Source organism: Rhinatrema bivittatum, chromosome 8, assembly GCF_901001135.1.
Source record: "Rhinatrema bivittatum chromosome 8, aRhiBiv1.1, whole genome shotgun sequence".
In the NCBI taxonomy this organism is placed as follows: Eukaryota; Metazoa; Chordata; class Amphibia; order Gymnophiona; family Rhinatrematidae; genus Rhinatrema; species Rhinatrema bivittatum.
The window spans coordinates 160,782,773-160,803,824 of NC_042622.1; the positions used below are offsets into that span (position 1 = coordinate 160,782,773).

General features: G+C 44.9%; 1 protein-coding gene across 3 annotated transcripts in view; it reads right to left on the minus strand.

The window, feature by feature from the left end:
• MYO1C (myosin IC) overlaps positions 1-21,052 on the minus strand; it is a 256,955-nt gene that overhangs the window by 98,403 nt on the left and 137,500 nt on the right. For all 3 annotated transcript variants that reach the window (XM_029614574.1, XM_029614576.1, XM_029614575.1), the window contains exons 8-12: positions 17,579-17,692; positions 6,019-6,090; positions 4,871-4,990; positions 4,633-4,715; positions 2,632-2,737 (exon numbers count right to left, since the gene is read on the minus strand). In XM_029614574.1, the coding sequence (XP_029470434.1) occupies positions 2,632-2,737; positions 4,633-4,715; positions 4,871-4,990; positions 6,019-6,090; positions 17,579-17,692 (495 nt within the window). The remainder of the gene's footprint in view (positions 1-2,631; positions 2,738-4,632; positions 4,716-4,870; positions 4,991-6,018; positions 6,091-17,578; positions 17,693-21,052) is intronic.

Sequence of the window (21,052 nt, forward strand, 5' to 3'; positions counted from 1 at the left end):
CATGGATCTCGCCGAAGTGCGCAGCAGATGGAGGAGCGCATCTGCGCCATATGGTATTGCTGCTTCCAACCTATCCGCCTGCGCTGCCTCGCCAGCAGAAAATCCGCATTGGCCTGGAGAACTTGGGCCCAGCGCAAGCTAGCTCTCATAGCGAAATTCGTACGGATGGCGGCTCGAATACCCAGCGCGGACACCTCGAAAATCTTCTTAAGTTGCACTTCCAGCTTCGTGTCCTGAAGATCTCTGAGGGCTGTCGCACCTGTGACTGGAATAGTGGATCTTTTTGTTACCGCAGAGACCGCCAAATCCACCTTGGGGAGCTTAAGAAGGTCCAGCGCCTCCTCCGGGAGCGGGTAAAGCTTGTCCATGGCTTTGCTGACCTTCAGACCCAATTCCGGGGTGTCCCATTCTGTCCGTGGAAGAAAAATGAAACGGAAAAACCACTGCAGGGCCCATGAGGCCTAACAGGACCTGATCCATATTCGCCTCCTGCCGAACTGCTACCGGAGGTGCTTCTATTCCCAATTTCTGGAGGATGGCCGGAACTAGGGGAGGCAGTCCCTCCCTGCGGAAAAGCCGGACCACCCTGGGATCGTCTTCCTCCGCTGCTTGTGATGCCTTTCCTGCTCCGGATGGAGCGGATCCGTCCCCTGCCACCTCATCGGCCCCTGTAGGGGCTCTCCAGGGGAAGCAGTGTCCGCCCCCATGGAGGAATCCGGGTCCGCCTCCTGTGGGACGCCACGCGGAGGCCGTTTCCCCCTGAAGCACTCGGGGGCACATCCGTAATCCCCGAGGGTCTGTTGGGGCTCTTCGGCGGTGGAGCCCTGCGGGACTCCCTCCGGCCGCGCTTGCTCTTACCTTTCTAACACCTCAGGACTTAGCGCAGCAAAAGCGCAAAATCCTAGAAAACGAGCTGGAAACAGAATCAGCCTCAGCTGGGCTCCTCTGGGACCCCGGGTCCCCCGAGGGACTCCCCCCCGCCGGGCCCCGCTGAGGAGACAGCGCGGGAGGCAAGGCCGCTGAGGAGACAGCGCGGGAGGCAAGGCCGCAGGCCCTGCCGCTTCCCGCGCCATTACGCGGCCCGTGGTTAAAATGGCCGCCACTCCTGCGCTGAGCGGGAAACAATCCTGGGACCTCTCCATCGCGCCCCCCCGCTCGGCGGCGGTCGCGCGGGCCGTACTCGAGCCCCCCCGAGACGCCCCCGGACGACCCTTCAACGCCGGGATACCGGAAGCGCATAGGCCGTCGCGCGAGAGACGCGCGTGCGCCGAGCCGCAGGCCCGGCAAGCGGAGCCGCGAGGCATGCCGGCGAAACGGCGCGAAGACGGCAGTCAAAGGAAAATCAAAAATTAATAAAAATCGCGCGAACAGCCTCCCCCCTGTGAGCGGTGCCCCTCCGAGAGCAGCGACGCAAGAAACAGAGAGCCGGCACAAACAAAAGACAACTTTTTTTTTTTTTTTTTTTACAACAAAACGCCTGTCGCTGTCCGCGGTCCTGGAGCCCTAGTCCAGCAGGGGTGAGTGAACCGGGCTCCCCGGTGTCACCCCTGACGCTGCTACTTAGAGAAGCCGGGTCCTCGACCCTAGCAGCGGCCTCAACCGGGGGGGGGGGGGGGGGTAGTCCCCTCAGGACCTCTCAACCCCCCCGGGAGGTAGGGCAGACGGACGTCAGCGACAATTTGGCAAAAATTCCAATTAAAAGACACTAAAGCCTAAACTGGCCTAAACCAAAAGAAAAACCAACCCTGACGGAGTACCAGAATCAGGGCAGGGAGGAGCTGTGACCGGACCTGCACCACCTACTGGAGACAGAGTAAGACTGAGGGGCTGTGACTGGCACAGGGGCATATATGGCTCCGCCCACAAGTTTTAGTCTGTCTCCATCTACTGGTGTGGAGTCACAACCCAGGTGTCCTGGACTGATCCTGGTACGTACAGGGAAGGACAGTTAGTGTAACTGGGTTTAAAAAAGGTTTGGGTAAGTTCCTAGAGGAAAAATCCATAAACTGCTATTAATTAATAAGCAATAGTAGCTTGAGATCTGTTTAATGCTTGGGTACTTGCCAGGTACTTGTGACTTGGATTGGCCACTGTTGGAAACAGGATACTGGGCTTGACGGACCCTTGATCTGACCCTGTATGGCATATCTTACGTTCTTATGCTTTAATTTGTTAACCTTTATTTCTGTGCAAAGACACAAGAAAGAGCAAAACTCTGCTATGGCTCTGTGGTTAATATTGTATTATGGTACTTTGCAACAGAAAAAAAATCTATCACACATCAACTCATGTAGTTGCAACATAGGCTGCTCCTTTTCTCATGAATCCCCGATTAGAGGACACACTCAGATTGCTCTTCTTTCCCCTGCTCCCAGCATAACAGAAGAGCTGGGTATGAAAGGGAGGAATAAAGTATGATCTGAGAGTAACTAATGATACTGCTCCCCTCCCACTCCCAACTCTTATCTCAGGAAACCACAGAGTTGCTGGAAGTGGAATTGTAAAAAATGATTAGGATAGTAAGGAGGAATAGAGAGCGAGGAGTCAGGTTCTCTTGACATGGTAAGGCCAGTCAGAACTCTCATTTCATGAGGCTAGACATTTAAATGGTGTGAACACACATATTCTTACCGCAATGCCCTCAGACTCGTATTCCTCTTGCTCTGATTTAAGTGTGAGCTCTATGAAGAGCTGTTGAAGTTTTTCATTGCAATAATTAATGCAAAACTGTTCAAAACTGCATACAGAGAGAAAATAAACAAAGAAAAATCAATCACACAAGCAAAATATCACTTCACAGAAAGGGAAGCGAGATAAAATAGCAATTTACAATCATAGGAGGATCAACTTTCAAAAAATTTAACTACCGGTACTTTACTTCAGGGAGTTAGCTAGCTAAACTTCTGTTTTTAAAAATTATCCCCCACTGACCAACTAAACTTACCTAAATTTAAAAGAGAGAAATTTAACCAGGCAAGAAACGGGCAGCTCCAGTGGCAGGCTCATAACTTAGATGGTTAGTGTTGATTTTCAGTGCTAAGTAGTTAAATTTAACCAGGCAACCCCAGCTGCCCAAATTGCTGTTTTAAATCTTAACCAGGCATTTTTCTCGGCTAAGATTTAGATAAATTCCCAGCCAAAAACCTATCCAGTTAGATTCAGATAGAAATGTGGTTATTTTCAGCAGTCAGAGGTTGAAAACTCAAATGCTTTCCAAATATATATCAAAATATAAATAGGACTTTACAAGAGTGCAAAGTCTTCCAAGTTTGTTCATCTGTATGTGAGCTTCCAATGGGAAAAGTGAAGGAGGAAACATTAAGAAATTATATTTGTCTAAACTGGAACAAGTGGAAATAAAAAAAAAAAACCAAGGTGCAAGAAACTAAATGTAGGACCTCAGCACCATTACTACAACTAATGGCTGAAATATGCTTGGGCGGGCAAGTGGTGGAACAGAAATCTGCTCAGGACACATGATGAGAGCATATAGTAGAAGGTGATAGATGCTGCAGTGTATATGGTGGGGGCAGACACAGAGAAATACATACAGATATATAATGAGGATTACAGATGTCAGAACATAAGAAAGTGCCAAACTGGGTCAGACCAAGGGTTCATTGAGCCCAGCATCCTGTTTCCAACAGTGGCCAATCCAGGTCACAAGTACCTGGCAAGTCCCCAAACTCTAAGAAGATCCCATGCTACTGATACCAATAATAGCAGAGGCCATTCCCTAAGTCAACTTGATTAATAGCAGGTAATGGACTTCTCCTCCAAGAACCTATCCAAACCTTTTTTAAATCCAGCTGCACTAACTGCACTAACCACATCCTTAGGCAACAGATTCCAGAGCTTAATTGTGTGTTGAGTGAAAAGTGTCCCCTAGTCCTTCTATTATCCAAAAGATTAAATAACTGATTCACATCTACCCATTCTAGACCTCTCATGATTTTAAAGACCTCTATCATATCCCCCCTCAGCCATCTCTTCTCCAAGCTGAACAGCCCTAACCTCTTTAGCCTTTCCTCATAGGGGAGCTGTTCATCATTTTGGTCACCCTTTTCTGTACCTTCTCCAGTGTAACTATATCTTTTTTGAGAAGCGGTGACCAGAATTGTACACAGTACTCAAGGTGCAGTCTCACCATGGAGCGATAGAGGCATTATGACATTTTCTGTTTATTCACCATTCCCTTCCTAATAATTCCTAACATTCTGTTTGCTTTTTTGACTGCTGCAGCACACTGAACCGACGATTTCAAAGTATTATCCACTATGATGCCTGGATCTTTTTCCTGGGTAGAAACTCCTAAAATGGAACCTAACATTGTGTAACTACAGCAAGGGTTATTTTTCCCTTGCACTTGTCCACATTAAATTTCATCTGCCATTTAGATGCCCAATCTGCCAGTCCTACAAGGTCCTCCTTCAATTTATCACAATCTGCCTGTGATTTAATTACTCTGAATAATTTTGTATCATCAGAGAATGGCAGTGCAGGCAATTTAACACTTAAGGAGATCAGTACTGAAGACATCACCATTCTATACCCTAGGTAATTTGGAAGACACACTGTCTCTCTTTCCAGTGTTAAAACTAATAAATATCCTGTGATTTAATGAATGCTAACCTGTTGTGCTGAAATACTTCAAAGCCATAGATGTCAAGAAGTCCTATGACAGAGGCTCTTCCCCAACCAGGGTGCTCCCCCTCCTGAAACAAGCATCATCAAAAATGAGATGTGGGTTATAAAGTCCAAAAACCCATCGTGATACATCTCAAATAAGATTCAAAAGCATCAGTCCTGTACCCTCTTCTCCCCGTCTTCCCTTAGTACTTTAAAGAGTAATTCCAGGAGACATTTTTACCTTGTAAATGAGAGATCTGTTAATTTTGCTCACTAACCAAGAGAACGTACGCCCATAAATTGCCTTTGCCAGAGCATCACGTGCATAGGCTGCCTGCTCTAGATTCAAGGGGCTGTTGAGCTACAAAAAGAAACAAAAAAGGAAAGAAAATGTCACTTCCTGGAGACAGCTGACCTTTTCAATCTCATATTTTCAGCAGGCTACACCATAAGCGACCAATACAAGTCATTAGTAATGTCTAATCTGCAAAACAGCGTCAACTACTGCTCACTGCTTAGCATAATTTACTTAGGGGTAAACTTCTAATTGCCCGCCTTTGTACAAAGTCTGCGTGTACTTTTCACTCAGTCTTTGCTTCTGCTTTCAAAGTTGAAGTACCCATGTTGCTTCACTTTAAAAGTAATCTCAGGAAAACCACATCTCCTATTTTGTGCGGCTAATTTTCCAGAGTTATGTGCTGACTCTTGAAATTTCGGAGGTGTGCATGTAAGTGCAAGCCCCTCCCAGGACTGCCTCTTCTTCACCGCAGGTAAAGTAAGACATGCAGTGGCATTACGCGCTTGCGTTATCCCACACACAGGGTAGGCAATTTTCAAAAAGCCCTTTTCTGCAGGTTAAAATAACATTGTTTTACCCTTGGAAATGGCTTTCATAATGATTCTTCCTATTGTCATCACCAAAACAGGATAATGCTGTATTCCAACAGGGCACAAGCTGTTCCATGCCCAGCTCACTCAACACAAGACAGCAGTCATATGACTTGAGAGGACACACAAAGATCTATAATTCAGACAGTTTGTCCAGCTAAATTAGGAACTTAGCTGGACAAATTACAGTTTTTAAATTTGCCGCCATTGTGAATGGCTCCAACTTATCTAGATAAAGTGGGAACGTTCCAGAGCAGACCAAACTTACCCGGATAACTCAGATATTAAGAGTTATCTAGGTAAGCCAGTGATGCCATAAGGCAGTCCTAAAGTTATCAGAATAACTTTGATTTATCCACATATATTCAGTGGCATGTGGAATGACCATGCCACTGAATATCTGGGGTTTAACTTATGTGCAAAAGTTTATCTTTGTAAACTCAGATTCTGCCTGGAATGTGATGAAACTGAATTTCATCCATGTGCTTTCTTCATTCTCACCTCTTCCCCTTTTGCTATGATTTTTTTGTGAATTAGTGCCTCCCGGAGAACAGAGCTTTCAGCACCCAAAAGCTGCAAATCAAATGAACAAAAAAGCAATAAGTAAACACATACAAATAAACCCCATACAATTTCACATATAAATATTCACATGCACGCAAGCACAATTAAAAACATAAATATGAACACTTATAAATAGCAGTTATCTATTTATAATAATTGTTCTCCATAAAAAGTATCATCCCAATAGATTGGCACTGATTGGTCACAAGTCTAACATAGTAAATGTTGGTAGATAAAGACACAAATGGTCCATCCAGTCTGTCCTGCAAGTTATTTAGTGTAGTAACTGCTGCTCTATGCAGACTATCCACATGTAGAAATGGTAAACCTAAAGTTAAGTTGCCCATTAGTTAATTTCCATCCTCTCACCTCCAACTACAGGAAGTAATTTTCAAAGAACTTACTTGTGTAAATGTAACATACTATCATAACAATTTTCAAAAGCCATTTACTCAAGTAAAGTGCACTCATGCAAGTGAATCCTCAATTCAAGCATCCAAAATCTCAAAGTCTTGAGTTCAAGTTCGTATGACATGGACAGATGTAGATTTGAAGAATCTAGTAGAATGAATAATGACGTCAGCAGCAATGAGATGGGCTGCCGTGGACATCACTGAGGTTTCAGTGGAAGTGGTGATGTAGAAATGGTCCAATATCCACTTCTAATGTAGCTCTTCCGTAGGATACTGGAAGAGAGATGTTGATAATACCAGCAAGACGAACAGGCTGATGGATGGATAATCTTCATCCTCGGAATCAAACAGTGCTGTACCCCAGCACGACTTCTGATTGATCTAACAAAGTTGATGAGTAGAACCTATTCTTCTTTCCTCGGAATCAAACAGTGCCATAAGTTATGGGCACGACTTCCGAGTGGTCCTTAAGTAAAGTTGATGAATAGAGATATCTTCTTTTTCTTCTTTGGAATCAACAGTGCTGTACCCCAGCATGACTTCCAAATAGGCCAATCGAAATACTGGTAGCTAGGAATGTCTTATGTCAGAATCAGCAGTGCTGTAAACCTCCAGCACGACCTCCGCCTGGATCATCACAAAATTGAGAGGTAGAGATGACTTCTACTTAGGAATCAACAGTGCTATTGTTCTTCAGCACAACTTCCCAAGTCGATAGAATGTAGTAGTATTCTCAATTTGTAATCCAAGACGACATTGTAGATGAAGAGTGCCACCTAGCTTATGTCGTGCATAGCAACCGCTATGACTAACAGCAAGAACTTGAAAAACTGCTGGTGATGTCGGTAAGATCCTCAAAAGAAGTGGTGGTGAAAAGAATCGTCCAAGGCCCACTTCATAGTGTGATACAATATTGGATCTTGTGATTTACCACATGGACTCCTCAGGTATTCCACAAAACATCTGAGATGATAGTTGTCTCTTGCCCTTGAGTCCTTCAGGGCAGAGGTTCGAACCGTCACTGGTTCAGGGTTCATCAAGACTGGACGAGAGAGTGGAGGAGATATTGCTGTATAGCCCAAGAACAGTCCTCCCGCGGGACTCAGGCTTGTCCGTTTTCCAGACGACTAGGGCAAACAGAAACATCATTGCCTGGCTGACCACAGTACATGCACAGGCCTTTCTTCCTTCTATATCTTCTCTCTTTAGATGTCAAGTGACCATGGCCAGATTCCTTCGGTTTTTTCTTCTCCACAGCAGGAGGTGCTGTTCCCCTTGTTAGTGCAGGAGCACTAGTTGGTTTTAACCCAGGTAACACCTTAGGCCGGAGTTCCTTCACTTTGTCTCGAAGCCACCAGTCAATTCGAGTGGCTAAGGATATCAATTCTTCCAGTGAGTCAGGTGTCTGACGAGCAGCCAGCTCATCCTTCATGCGAGTGTCCAGGCCTCTGCAAAAGAGCGTCTTCAGACATCTGGGGTCCCAGCGCAACTCTGCTGCCAGAGTTTTAAATTCAATGGCAAATTCCGCCAGGGATCTGTTGCCTTGCTTTACATCCACCAAAGCAAATCCAGCAACAGACATACAAGCAGGGTCATCAAAAACGGATTTAAACAAGTCCATAAATCCCCATATGTTCCCTCAAGGTAAAAGCCCATGACAAGGCTCTCCCATCCAAATAAGACAGAATGTAGCTGGTCTTGGAAAGACTTGTGGGAAACATTGAAGGTTGTAGAGCGAAGTGTAAGCTGCACTGGTTTAGGAAGCCTCGAGTCTTCTGGAGTTCTCCGGAGAATCGAACAGGCGCCACCAGTGGAACAGCCAATTTTAAAGTTATCTCTGGTAACTGGTTTTCTTGTATAGAAGCTGTGCTTTGTGCCTTTTGTGTATGAAGCTGGTGAAAGGCTGCAGTAAGTTTCTCCAGGGTTTCTTGCTGTTCTGAAAGGTGTTGAGCCAGGCCCGGTATATGCTGCAAGGCAGAAAGGTGAGCCGGTTCCATGGGCTACAAACATCCAATACCTTGAGCTGAATCCCCAGGAGTTCTGCTTCTCCAATTCTTTTCTTGAAGGCTGACTTCAATTTTAGGCTTCTCCAATCTTTTTCTTGAAGGCTGACTTCAATTTTAGACTTCTCCAATTCTTTTCTTGAAGGCAGAATTTACTGGAGTTAAAGAGAACAAACTAAAGCCAGATTCACTGAAGTTAGCAATCTGTTAGGCTCTCCTTCTCCAAAGAGGAGGAGCTAGCAATCTGTTATGCTCACCTCCTCCAGAGGGGAGGAGTTAGTAATCTTCTGTCGCTCACTCCGCCAGGAGAGCGGAGTTGGCAAGCTGTTCTGCTGTGCTCCTGAAAGGGGAAGGAATAGCAATTTGACATGAGCTGCTCCTCCAGAGGGGAGGAGTTAGCTATCTGTAATTCTGTTAGCGAACTGCTGTTAGAATCTCCTGTAAGGAAAGGAAGTAGCAAGCTGTATAATCTGCTAAGGAGTAGCAATCTGTTATAGGTCAACTCTCCAAGGAAGAGGAGTTGGCAATAGTATATAGTACTTCGCTATTGAGATAGCAATCTATCATGCCCCCCGCTACGGAGTAGCAATCTGTATATATATATATATATATAAGCTGTTGGCAAGTCTCAGAGAAAGCGGAGTAGCTGTCTATATAATACATCCGTGAGCGGAGTCAGTGGTCTGTAGTGGTTGGCTCCCACAAGGTGACAATAGTGAAAGGAATGACCACTTGGAGGAAATGGTGAATCCCTGGGCCGATGGCAGATGACAGCACCCCCAGGAGGAGATCCTGAGAGGAACCACCGGCTAGGCTAGAATATGAGATAAACACAATAGTTCTTTATTAGACTGGAAGCTGGACCACCAGAGGTGGCTGTAGTGAGTCGCTGTATCTGGCAAGGCTGAAGTCCTTCTGATACTGGAATATAATCTCTGGGTCGCTGAGCTGTAGAAAGAGACTAGAAGTAGTGAGTAGACAGGGTACACTGGATACAAGATGGTACACTCACAATAGTAGATGTCTGCAATGGTCTCTATGCCACAGAGAGTCTTCAGTACATTCATCAGGAACTGGAGCCGTAGGCGAGCACTGGCTCCCACAAACAGTCTGTAATAAGAACTCACAATTGCTGTATATGAAATGGCTTCTAGAGTAGAAGAGAGTCTGTATAAGATTCTAGGAACATGGGCCCTCATGGAGCGAGTACCGGTTCCTATCTGTAATCTTGCCAATGTAACTCTTGATCTCTGTACCTGTGATAACGTCTTGGACAGAAGGGAGTCTTCAGAGCAATAGGAATGTAGGCCCTCGTGGAGCGAGTACAGATTCCTATGTAATAGAACTCACTGTGTTCACGTCCGCGATCGCTTCCAGGAAATGAGGAGTCTTCCGAGTGTTCTGGCAATCTGAAATCAAGAAGAGAGAGAGCGGAGCCCCCTGGAGCGGGTACTCCTGGTAAGTTTGAAAAGGCCGAGCAGTGGGAACGGGTTCCCCGGCTGACTCGAATCGTTGGTGCAAGTAGCGTGGACTGCCGAAGCAAGTCCCGTTGGAGTTCCTTGCTAACTCAGAGGTTAGCAAACAAAGACCTTTTAAAGTGCAGATGGATGACATCACTACGGGGGGACGCCCCCAAGGTTCGCGCCCTTGCTGTTACAAAGTCTGGAGCGCGCACACGCGCCCTTACGTCATCAGGAACATGGCGGATCCGTAGCGTCAGGCCAGCTCGGGGGAACCGGGACCAAGAGGCGGAGAGAAGCTGCGGCTGCACTGTCCGTCAGAGCTGTAGGGAGTCGCATCCCAGGTAGAGAGGGTGGAGCGAGGGGCGAGAAGAGGCACGAACGCAACAATGCAGAGATGTGCTCCAATATTTATACAAGAAAATGGAATAGAGAGAATCACACATGCAGCATGATCAATATGAGAAGAATGTGTAATTCAACTTTAAGCTGTTCAGTAAAAACAAATGATATTTTTCCATTCAAAATGGCCGTTTATTCAAAATATTTTTCAAATATATTTGTAATAAGCTCTACAGTCCCTCAACACAACCGTGTTTCACCAAGGGTCTGGGTCAAGAGGAACAAGGAAATTTCATATCATTTCTGAAACAGATTAGCGATTCTAAGGGATATTCTTGCAAAAATTTCACATCAAAAAAAGGTGTACCCATGAATTTCATTCATACGGGTACAGCAGCATATTCAGTACACATTTTCAGTTTTTCTTTGCTGGATGGTATTGCAGCTCAAAGTTAAACCGATTGAAGAATAGCAACCAGCAAGCTTGCCAAGGGTTCAGTCGCTGTGCTTGCGCCAGGTGTTCCATATATTTATGATCTGTGTTAAGAGTCACTGGATGTCTGGCCCCTTCTAACATATGTTGCCATCCCACTAAGGCTAGCTTCCCTGCTAGCAGCTCGCAATCCAAAATTGTGTAGTTTCTTTCTGTGGAAACAAACTTCTTAAAGAAATAGAAGCAGGTCACGAGGGTTCCACGATTGTTGTGCTGTAAGAAGACAGCCTCTACCCTGAGGGCAGAAGCATCTACCTCCATTATGAATGGCTTGGAAGGGTCTGGGTGAATGAGACATGGGTCACGAATGAATTCTTCCTTGAGGCAGTTAAATGCCTGAATAGCGCTGTCGGTCCAATTCTTGGTATCTGAGCCCTTTCTGGTAAGGGCTGTAAGCAGAGCAGCCAACGTAGAGCAGCTGTGAATGAATGGTCTATAATAGCTTGCAAACACGAGGAAGTGCTGCAGGGCCTTGAAGGCCCATGGGCTGGGGCCAGTACAGGATGGTCTTTCATTTTCTCCAGGTCCATGCATAGGCCTTGCCGGAAAACGACATAGCCAAGAAAGCAGGAGGAGTTCTTATTCGAAGGTGCATTTTTTTAAATTTTGCATAAAGGTGGTGTTCTCGGAGGTTCTGGAGAACTTGCTTCACATGATCTCGTTCTTTTAATTATTTTGAAAAGACCAGGATATCATCCAGATATACCACTATATGGGAGCAGAGAAGGTCAAGAAAAATATAATTGACCAGAAGTTGAAAGACAGCAGGGGCACTGCATAACGCAAAGGACATCACCAGGTATTCATAGTGCCCATCCCTAGAATTGAATGCGGTCTTCCTTTCGCCACCTTCTCAGAATCTAATCAGAGCTCCATTATACACAAGCTATTTTATTTCCTGCAGAACTTTTATCCTATTTGACTCTATGCCCTCTTTAACATTTAGCCCTACCCTTCCACCAATTTGATCTATCCTGCCATTGCGATATAATTTGTACCCTGGTATCACAGAGTCCCATTAGTTATCTGCCTTCCACCATATGCCAATTACATCTACCTCTTCATTCAGTGCTTTGCATTCTAACTCTTCCACCTTATATTGTTACACTTCTAGCACTTGTACACAGACATTTTAAAGTATAAATTTTTTTGTATTAACAACCTGCTTATCAGCTGATGGGGTTATTTGGAATTGTTCTGTTCTGTCTGCTCTTTACTTAAAGGCACCTGGGCTATTTTAGTATTTATTGCAACCTCCTTATCAGGATGTCCTAACATCCCTGTTTTGTTAATATCCTTCAAGGATACACCATTCTGAACCAAGCGCTTCTAAACAAGTGTCAGCTTTCTCCTATCATCTAGATTAAAAGCTGCTATCTCTCCTTTTTAAAAGTTAGTGCCAGCAGCCTGGTTAAGGTGGAGCCCAGGCTTTCAGACAAGACTTTCCCTTCCCCAAAAGGTTCCCCAGTTCCTTACTGAATCCCTCTTCCTTGCACCATTGTCTCATCCATGCATTGAGACTCTGGAGCTCTGCCTGCCTCTGGGGACCTGCCTGTGGAACAGGAAGCATTTCAGAGAATGCTACCCTAGAGGACTGGATTTCAGCTTTCTACCTAAAAGCCTAATTTGTCTTCCAGAACTTCCTTCCCACATTTTCCTATTTGTTGGAACTCACATGTACCATTACAGCTTATTCCTCCCCAGTACTATCTAAAATCCTATTTAGGTGACATTGAGATCCGCCACCTACGACCCAGGCACGCATGTTACCAGGCGATATTCATGTCCACTAACCACCCAGCTATTTACATTCCTAATAATCAAAATCACCAACTATGATGGCTGACCTAACTCTTCCCTCCTGGGCAGTAGCCCTGGGAGACTGATCTTTTTTTTTTTTTTTTCAAAATAATTTTTATTAACAGGAATACAGAGGAGGAGGTACGGAAACAAACAGCTGATCACAAAAGATCCAGAAAGAAGAAAAAAAACAATACAAAAGTAGAACATATAGCATACCATCAAGATACAAAAACTAAATTCTTAACATCCATACTGGACGTGTACGAAATAAACCCAGGTGGTCACAAAACACCATGCTATAAATGTAAACTATACAGAGCACATCTCCTTCCCCTTACCCTGTGTTTTCTGTTGTTGTGGGTCCTACCACAGTAGGACTACAAACAAACCAGCATATAGAAACACATTCACACCCATGCATACATCCCAAAACGAGGATATAACATATAGAAACCCATTCTCAAACCACCCAAACTAACCCCCTCCCCCACACACACACACCCTACCCTTTAAAGGATAAGATTACCAAACGGGAAAAAGCACTGGAATAAACAGAACTAATTCAAACAAAATGAAAACAAAATGTTCCACATCACGAAGAATAAGGGACACCTAAAACTCAGCATTTAATGTGTAAGGCAGCCCTAGGCCTTGAATTCCTCCTGTTGTGAGAGGGTTTCCTCACAGGGCTAGACCACTTTACTTCACAGCCCGTATGCAACAGCCCAGATTGAATTTCCACAGGGAGGAGATTGTACAAAACCTCCCACAGTGTACATTAGCAGGCTTGTTCATCAGGCTTATGTCTACCCAATTTAGAATCAAGCCACTCCGTTTGCATAAGCAAAGCCATTTTCTGGAACCAAGAAGTCAGGACGGGTGGCGCCTCTTCTAACCACACCACCAAAACACATTTTCAGGCAATCAGGAGGGCTAATCTTATAAATTTCGCCTTGGTTGTGAACTGTCCTGAGGTCACTCCCTCCACACCCAGTACGAGAGTAGAACCATTTCTCGCAATCATAAGACCAGTACATTGACGCAGGGTTTAAGCACTACTGACCAGAAACCATCTAAGCGAGAACAGGAAATAAATTGGTGAAGAAGATATCCCGTCTCCCCCCACACTTGACACACAAAATAGAGGAAGCTAAACCCATACAATGTCTCTTCACATCATCAATATAGGCGTGATGTAGCAACTTACAGTATAATTCTCGTAAGTTAGTATTGGGAAAGAAGTGATGTAAAACTGTAAAGCAATATGTCAGTGACTCCTTAGAAATGTGTTCTCCCAGGGCCAAAAGCCAACAGGTGGCAAGGGAGTCGAGGTGGGAAGGCTGCAACCTCTTTCTACACAATCTATGCCAACCTGCAATGGAGTTTTTCAGAACATCTTGAAGCTCCTGAGCAAAGGAGACTTCCTGGGAAAAAGCTTCAGCAGCCCAAGTAAAAGTAACTAAATAGTGCCATGTCTGGAGATACGCAAAAAAATGCTTAGAAGGGACTTGGAAAACTCGGCTCAACTCAGCAAGAGAGAGAACAGGTGCACTAGAGTCATATAAGTGCAAAATAAAACGAATGCCTGCCTTAGCCAATGGCTGTATAATCTCTTTCAGGCAAAAAACCCACATTGCCCAGCAAAGGAAACAGCAAAGAGTGGCAACCGGATAAGCCAATTTAGCCCTCAGCCTACGCCAGACCTGTATACAAGGATAAAGCAGGATTTTAGAAAAAGGCTGGGGTCTGAGATCTCCAGGCCAGGCTTGGATTAAGTATAAAAGAGACCAGGGAGTGACTATGTTATCAATAAGTCTAGCTTCACAAAACTGGTATGAACCAGAAAGCCACTCACCCACAAACCTCAATTGGCACACTGCATTATAGAATCTCAGGTTGGGAAAGGCCAAACTTCCTGCTTCCTTGGAGTATTCCAGTTTAGCATGGCTTATGCGTGCACCCTTACCATTCCAAATAAACGTGAGAAAAGTGAGACTGCCAAGCTCACAGCTGAGACTGTATCTGCGTGATGGTATCAGTAATATTCAACCCATACAGTAAGCCTAAATCCCTAGGGATCCACACTCCCAGGTATTTAATTTTATGCGAAGCCCAAACAAGAGGAAACGGACCTTCCCAAATTTCCTCCAAAGCTTCAGACGTAGAGAAATTCATTTAAAGACCCGCTATCTGATGAAATTGAGAAAATATACATATAATGCACGGTATACTCTGCCTGGGGCAGTCTACAAACAAAAAGATATCGTCAACAAAGATAGCAATTTTAAGTAGATGGTCGCCAACTAGGATACCCTAAAACTCCGCTTCCTGTCTCAACTTAGACTCCAAGGGCTCTATCACCAAAATAAACAATAAAAGTGACAAGGGACAACCTTGGCGAACTCCACATTTCAGAGCAAAAGAATCAGACATGACACCATTGTCTAGGATACAAGCACTAGGGTTGTTATATAAAACTTGCAACCATTCCACTAACCTACCGGTACATCCATAATGAGACAGGGCCCAAAGCAAAGCCCACGATAAAGAATCAAAGGCTTTTTCCACATCTAGGCTGAGGATAACTGCCTCAGCTGTACGAGTGGAACTCAATGCAAAGGTCAGCCTACGTACATTTCTAACCCCCTGGCACCCTTTCACGAAACCAGTTTGGTCTGTATTTATTACCCAGGGAAGGACAGCTGCCAGGATTTTCAAGTCAACATTTATCAAAGAAATGGGACAATAAGAACCCACCTTCCAAGGGATCCCTACCCTTTTTAGGCAATACAACTATTACTGACTGGTTCCTATTAGGAGAAAGGGAATCCTTCTCTACTAAAGCATTATAAAACTGTGATAACACAGGAAGTACTGGGAATCATAGTATTTTGCAAATTTCTGTGCCCAGTCCATCCAGCCCCAATGCTTTTCCCCAAGCTTCAGGCTCTGGATCACAGAAAAAAATTTCACATCTCGGATTGGAGCGCTAAGCTGCTCCACCGCTTCCAATGAGACAGAAGGCCAGGGAAGGTCTCAAAAAACAGAATCACGAACCTCCAGATTCATATCTTAGCGCTATAAAGAGCTCTATAACACTCCAAAAACCTCTTAGTGATATAAAAAAGGGAATGCCATGGGATGCCCAAACTGTCCCGAATCCCCGCAATGCACGATCTATGACCCTCAGCCACACGAGGTTTGCAAGGAGTTTGCTAGGTTTATTCCCAAACTTATACATCCGATATCGATAATATCGCAAGGACTTGGAGGCCCGCTGGTACAGTAGATGATTTGCAGTGAATTTAGAAGAGAGAATCATATCAACCATATGCTGAGATTGCACGGCCTTCAATGCTGTGGTTAAAGCCAGAACCTCTGCATTGCACTTACGATAAGTTTTCGCCACATATGCAATTATGTGACCCCCGCAGGACCGCTTTACCCACCTCCAAAAACAGCAAGGGCGTAATATCAGATGTGTTATTAAACATGTAGTCCTCCCAATATTTCTTAAAATAAACATGGAACCCTGTATCCAAGTAGAGCTCAGGACTCATCCGCCAGGAAAATGAGGGGCGGGGATGACTGCCCAAGCTCCACTTCCATAGACACTGGGGCATGATCAGAAATAGAAATAGTGCCAATAGTAGCATCTCTCACCCCTGGAAAAAGACTATCAGAAATTAACAAGTAATCCAAACGGGAGTAGGATTTTTGCGGATTAGCCCCAACTCCTTGCAAAGAAAGTTCACACCCAATCCCTCTGAGTGCTTATCAGCAGCCTTTGCAGGTTGGCAATCGATTGTCCTGTCTGCTACAACATAAAAAACACCCCCAACCACTACCTTGTAATCAGAAAATGTAAGGAGGTGGCTCACCAACAAAAGAAAAAAATGCATGAGAGTAAGCATTAGGGGCATAAATATTACAGAAAACAATTTTCTGGTGATAAAGTGTGCCTGCTACAATAAAGAAACACCCTTCCGGGTCCTGCAACCGGCGCTCAACTTGAAAAGGTAAATATTTATGGAAAAGTATTGCCATCCCTCTCCTCCCAATAGTACAGGAAGAGTAAACACAGTTGTTTACCTATATCAAGTTTTTTCCGAGGACAGCAGAACTTTTAGTCCTCACACATGGGTGACATCATCAGATGGAGCCCCAATACGGAAAACTTATGTCAAGGTTTCTAGAATTTTGACTAGGCACATTGAGCATGTCCAACATGTCCTATACCACGTGTCCACATGGACCAAAGTGAGCTCACTCACACCATGAGGCTTTCAGCTCCGCAGAAAGAGAGACTGGAGAGGAACCCTGCGTGGACGCATGGTATAGAGCATGCTGGGCATGCTCAGTGTGCCCAGTCAAAGTTCTAGAAACCTTCTTTTCTGCATTGGGGCTCCATTTGATGATGTCACCCATGTGTGTGGACTACCATCCTGCTTGTCCTCGGAGAGCTGGTTTTCTGAAGGGACTAGAGAACCTGGATGCAAAGCCTATGTGAGCACTCAGTGTCAGGTTGGATGCATAAGTGATCAGCAGTATCATTTCAGAAGCTGCAATTGGGAAAGGCATGACACGGCTAACTGATTTGAGCTTACTTATGACAGACTGAGAGGCTTGTGGCCACTGTTACTTCAGTGTACATTGGACTTGTCTCTTGCAGAGATGTGCCATGGGAGTCCATTGCAGTTACTGCAATAAGAGCCAGTATCTCTTAACATGGACTTGGCTAACTTCTGCCAACTGAATTATCTTCCCTGCTAAGAGCATCTTTGTCTTGGGCTCTTGCGCAAAGAACACAACATATGATCCATGTGTGTACATGTACTGGCGTTACACACAGTTTTCAACTACTTCTTTGTCCTCTAAGAGTCTTCCTGAAAAATTCCCCTATATTATAAATTATAACAAATCTAAATTTAAGAATGTTCCATCTGCTGCTCTGACACAGAAATCCAATAGATTTATACTCACCCTAGCTATATATTTTATCTGGTTCTCCGTAGTGACCTGAGCATTGCCCTGTTCATCTGCAGCAAACTGCACATTTCCCAAATGCAGCACACTGGCTACAATACTGAGCAAGTCCTAGAAGAGCAGAAAAACACAATTAAAGGACAGAGTGAACAGACTATGAAAGAAAATATTCTGCAGAAAACTGGAAAACAGAACTTTCTTCCTTGTGCCAAGTAAGGCAGGGAGCCAAATACAAACTTCTAGAGCAAAATTCAATACTGTTGCATCACAGAGCTTTCTGATCAGCAGTCATTTTCTTTATTGTAGCACTAGCAGGTCCTCTTTACTGACTAGCTCAACTTGACGAATGATTTTGGTTCGTCACTCTGTGTCATAATTCCAGGTCATTAAGCAGAATACTTTGGAACCAGGAATCCTCTTTACAGACTCCAGCATCTGCATCACAGAGCAGGAAAGGGCTGCCCTCCCCTGACCTGACCCTGCTCCTGGGAATGTCTCCACTACAATGCAGGTAAACGTATGATCTTTTATCTGCATGCTGGGTGGGCAATTTTCAGACAGATGATTTCCAAGGGTAAAATTGCCTCCTAAATCAGGGGTGGGCAAACATTTTTGTGCTAGGGCTACGTTACAAGTTATCGAGCACAACGAGGGCCGGAGGGTGGGGCATGGCAAGGCAGGTCTTCGACACAGCAATCAAATCTCCACCACTTGCTGCAGGCATTTTAGTATCCAGCAGGCTTCTCCCCCTCTCCATACCTGGAAACGTTTCAGTTCAAGTCAGCCCAAGACTGTAGACTTGGATTGTAAGGGGAAGGAGGGTACACCCGAACTTCCTCCTTTCTCTCTCCTATACCCCACCTCATGCACCCTTCTACTCTCTCTTCTTCCACTCCCTTCTTCTAATTCCTCCCTCCCCTCTCACTCACCTTAAATCATTCACCCTCCTTCCCTCTCAGTCACTCAACCCCCTCACCTTCTTCCCTTCCCTCTGTCACTCACCCTCCCATTCGATCCCCTTACCTTTCCCTCTGTCACTCACTTCCACCCACCCTTTTCCCTTGCTTCATTACCCTTCCCTCTCAGTCACGCACCCCTCATTCCCATTCACCCCCAGTCACGCCCTTCATTTCCCTCCTCCCATTGCTCCCCTTCTCTCAGTCAAACACTCCTATTTGCTCCCCCCCCGTCACTCACCCTCCTGCTTAATCCCCTTCCCTCTCAATCACTCACCCCTCACCCTCTTCTGTTTCTCATTCTCACCCCTTCCCACTCAGTCACTAGCACCTCTCTTCCACCCACCCAGTCACTCATTCCCTTCCCTGACACTCACCACCCTCCCTTTCAGTCACTCAACAAAAGTTAGCTAACCACTTTTTCACTGTATCTGTCAGTGCCTGGGGACCTTCAGGGAATGTGCTGTCTATCGGAGTTGGAGCAGGAGGTCTCAGCACAGAGATCTGCTCCCTCTGGACTCGCAGCCCAGAGTGGAGAATTCTAGCAACATTGAGGCCATTTCGCCGTGTGCTTACCTCCTTCCCCACCTTCAGGTGCTGACATCATCAGCAAAGGCCAAGACCTGGCGTTGCACGATTCAGCACATCATTCACTGGGACTGCATGCCGCTTTGCTGATGACATCGGCACTCGTCGCTGGCCGTACCTAATGCAAATTTTAAAATGTTTGCCGGGCCAGATAAATGTGAATGATGTATCTGATTTGGCTGGCAAGCCATTATTTGTCCACCCCTGCTCTAAATGAAACCAGAAATCTTCAAATGTGTGTCCTGGTTATTCTGGCATAACTTCGAGCCTATAATGGTTAGTGGGAAGCCCTAACATCAGTGATACAGCTGCGTTAGGTTTCTAAGGTGGCTGGGATACCCTGCATGGAGCAGTCAGAATTAAAGGTTTATTACTAGCGATTCATCTGCATTAGGCTTCCAAGGGCAGCAAGGTTACAATTTTAATAGTAACAGTACAGCTGTATTAAGTTTACAAGATGGCTGCACAGAGCAGTCACACTTATAACCCTAACATCAGTGAACATGCTTGGGAAAGAGACAGCAGTGGTGTGAATAGGGAGGAGAGGTTGGGTAAAAGATATTGGAGTAGGGTGAGCCAGTGTTAGTCTAAATACAGGAAATCATACATTCATCTACTCAATGTGGTAGAACACCAGACTAGATGGGTGTTTATCTGCATCATTTATTATGTTACTAATTGTGCTGAAACAGGAATTTTGTATGCACTGTGATTTCTTGTTTAGAGTTAGGCCTTGTGTTTTTCCCAAAGAGAGCTGATTTCCTCTGGCTGGCCTGCAGACAGTGTCTGATCTCTGCAATGTAATTAAACAGAAGCTGGGGATGCTGATTTTCCTCAGAATGAGGCTTGAGGAAGTTGTAAGACTAACATCCTGCAGTGCCACTGGCCAGAAAACTATTACTAGTCAGGAGGCCGATGGTCAGAGAGCTAATGCTAGCACTTTCTGTCCAGATTGGCCCTTTAGATTGAGAACCAGCCTCAAAGTTGCTAGAATTCTCCACTCTGGGCTGCGAGTACAGAGGGAGCTCTGTGCTGAGACCCTGCTCCAACTCCGATAGACAGCACATTCCCTGAAGGTCCCCAGGCACTGACAGATACAGTGAAAAAGTGGTTAGCTAACTTTTGTTGTTTAATCCTTATTTTCCCTATAGCTGTTTGCAAATTAAATCTTTTTCTTTTCACTCTTCTTACATTTTGTTAATAAGTTCAACAGCTGTTAGCTCTATGTTTCCTGGACTAAATAATATTCCCAGTGATTTGTGTATTTGGTCATCGAGTGTATTTCTAGGAACTGTTAGGATGTTAGGGCGTAGCTTATGGGCGGGGTACTTGCCCAGAGGCAAGTGGGATCTAGTTGGTGGGTGGTAGGTTGCTAGTGTAGGAGTACATGCGCAGGTGCAGGCAAGACCCTCCAAGTGGCCAGGGGTTAACCCTGAGAGGGTGTTAGGGATTGTACTGAGGCATTACGTGATATTAATATGCTTTATTTAACCTCTGATGTAAAACACAAACCTTCACCACAATGTTTCCAACATATGAAAGAATTAGCACATCTCAACATTTAAGAGAATGGACACAGCATGTAAGAGTAACCTTTATAGCCCCACTCTTTTTCCTGCTGTGCTATACAAGCATGCGCTGCAGTGAAAGCCAATCTCCAAAACCCCTCTTCTACAGAGGTGGTTTGAAAATTTTTCTGTCTGTGAACAACACTGGAAGAGTAAATGCTAGGCTTATTAATGTGGAGGAGCAGGGACAGAGGAGTAAACATATTGCTGAAGATGAGTGATGCTGAACTGATGTAAACAGATGGTTTTGTGACTAGCTTGTTTTAATTTGAAGAAAAGACCTTGAGAACAACCATCATTTTGTGATGCGCAGAATTAAGAGTTTCCCTGCTCCTGTTTGCAAATTAAATTTTTCCATT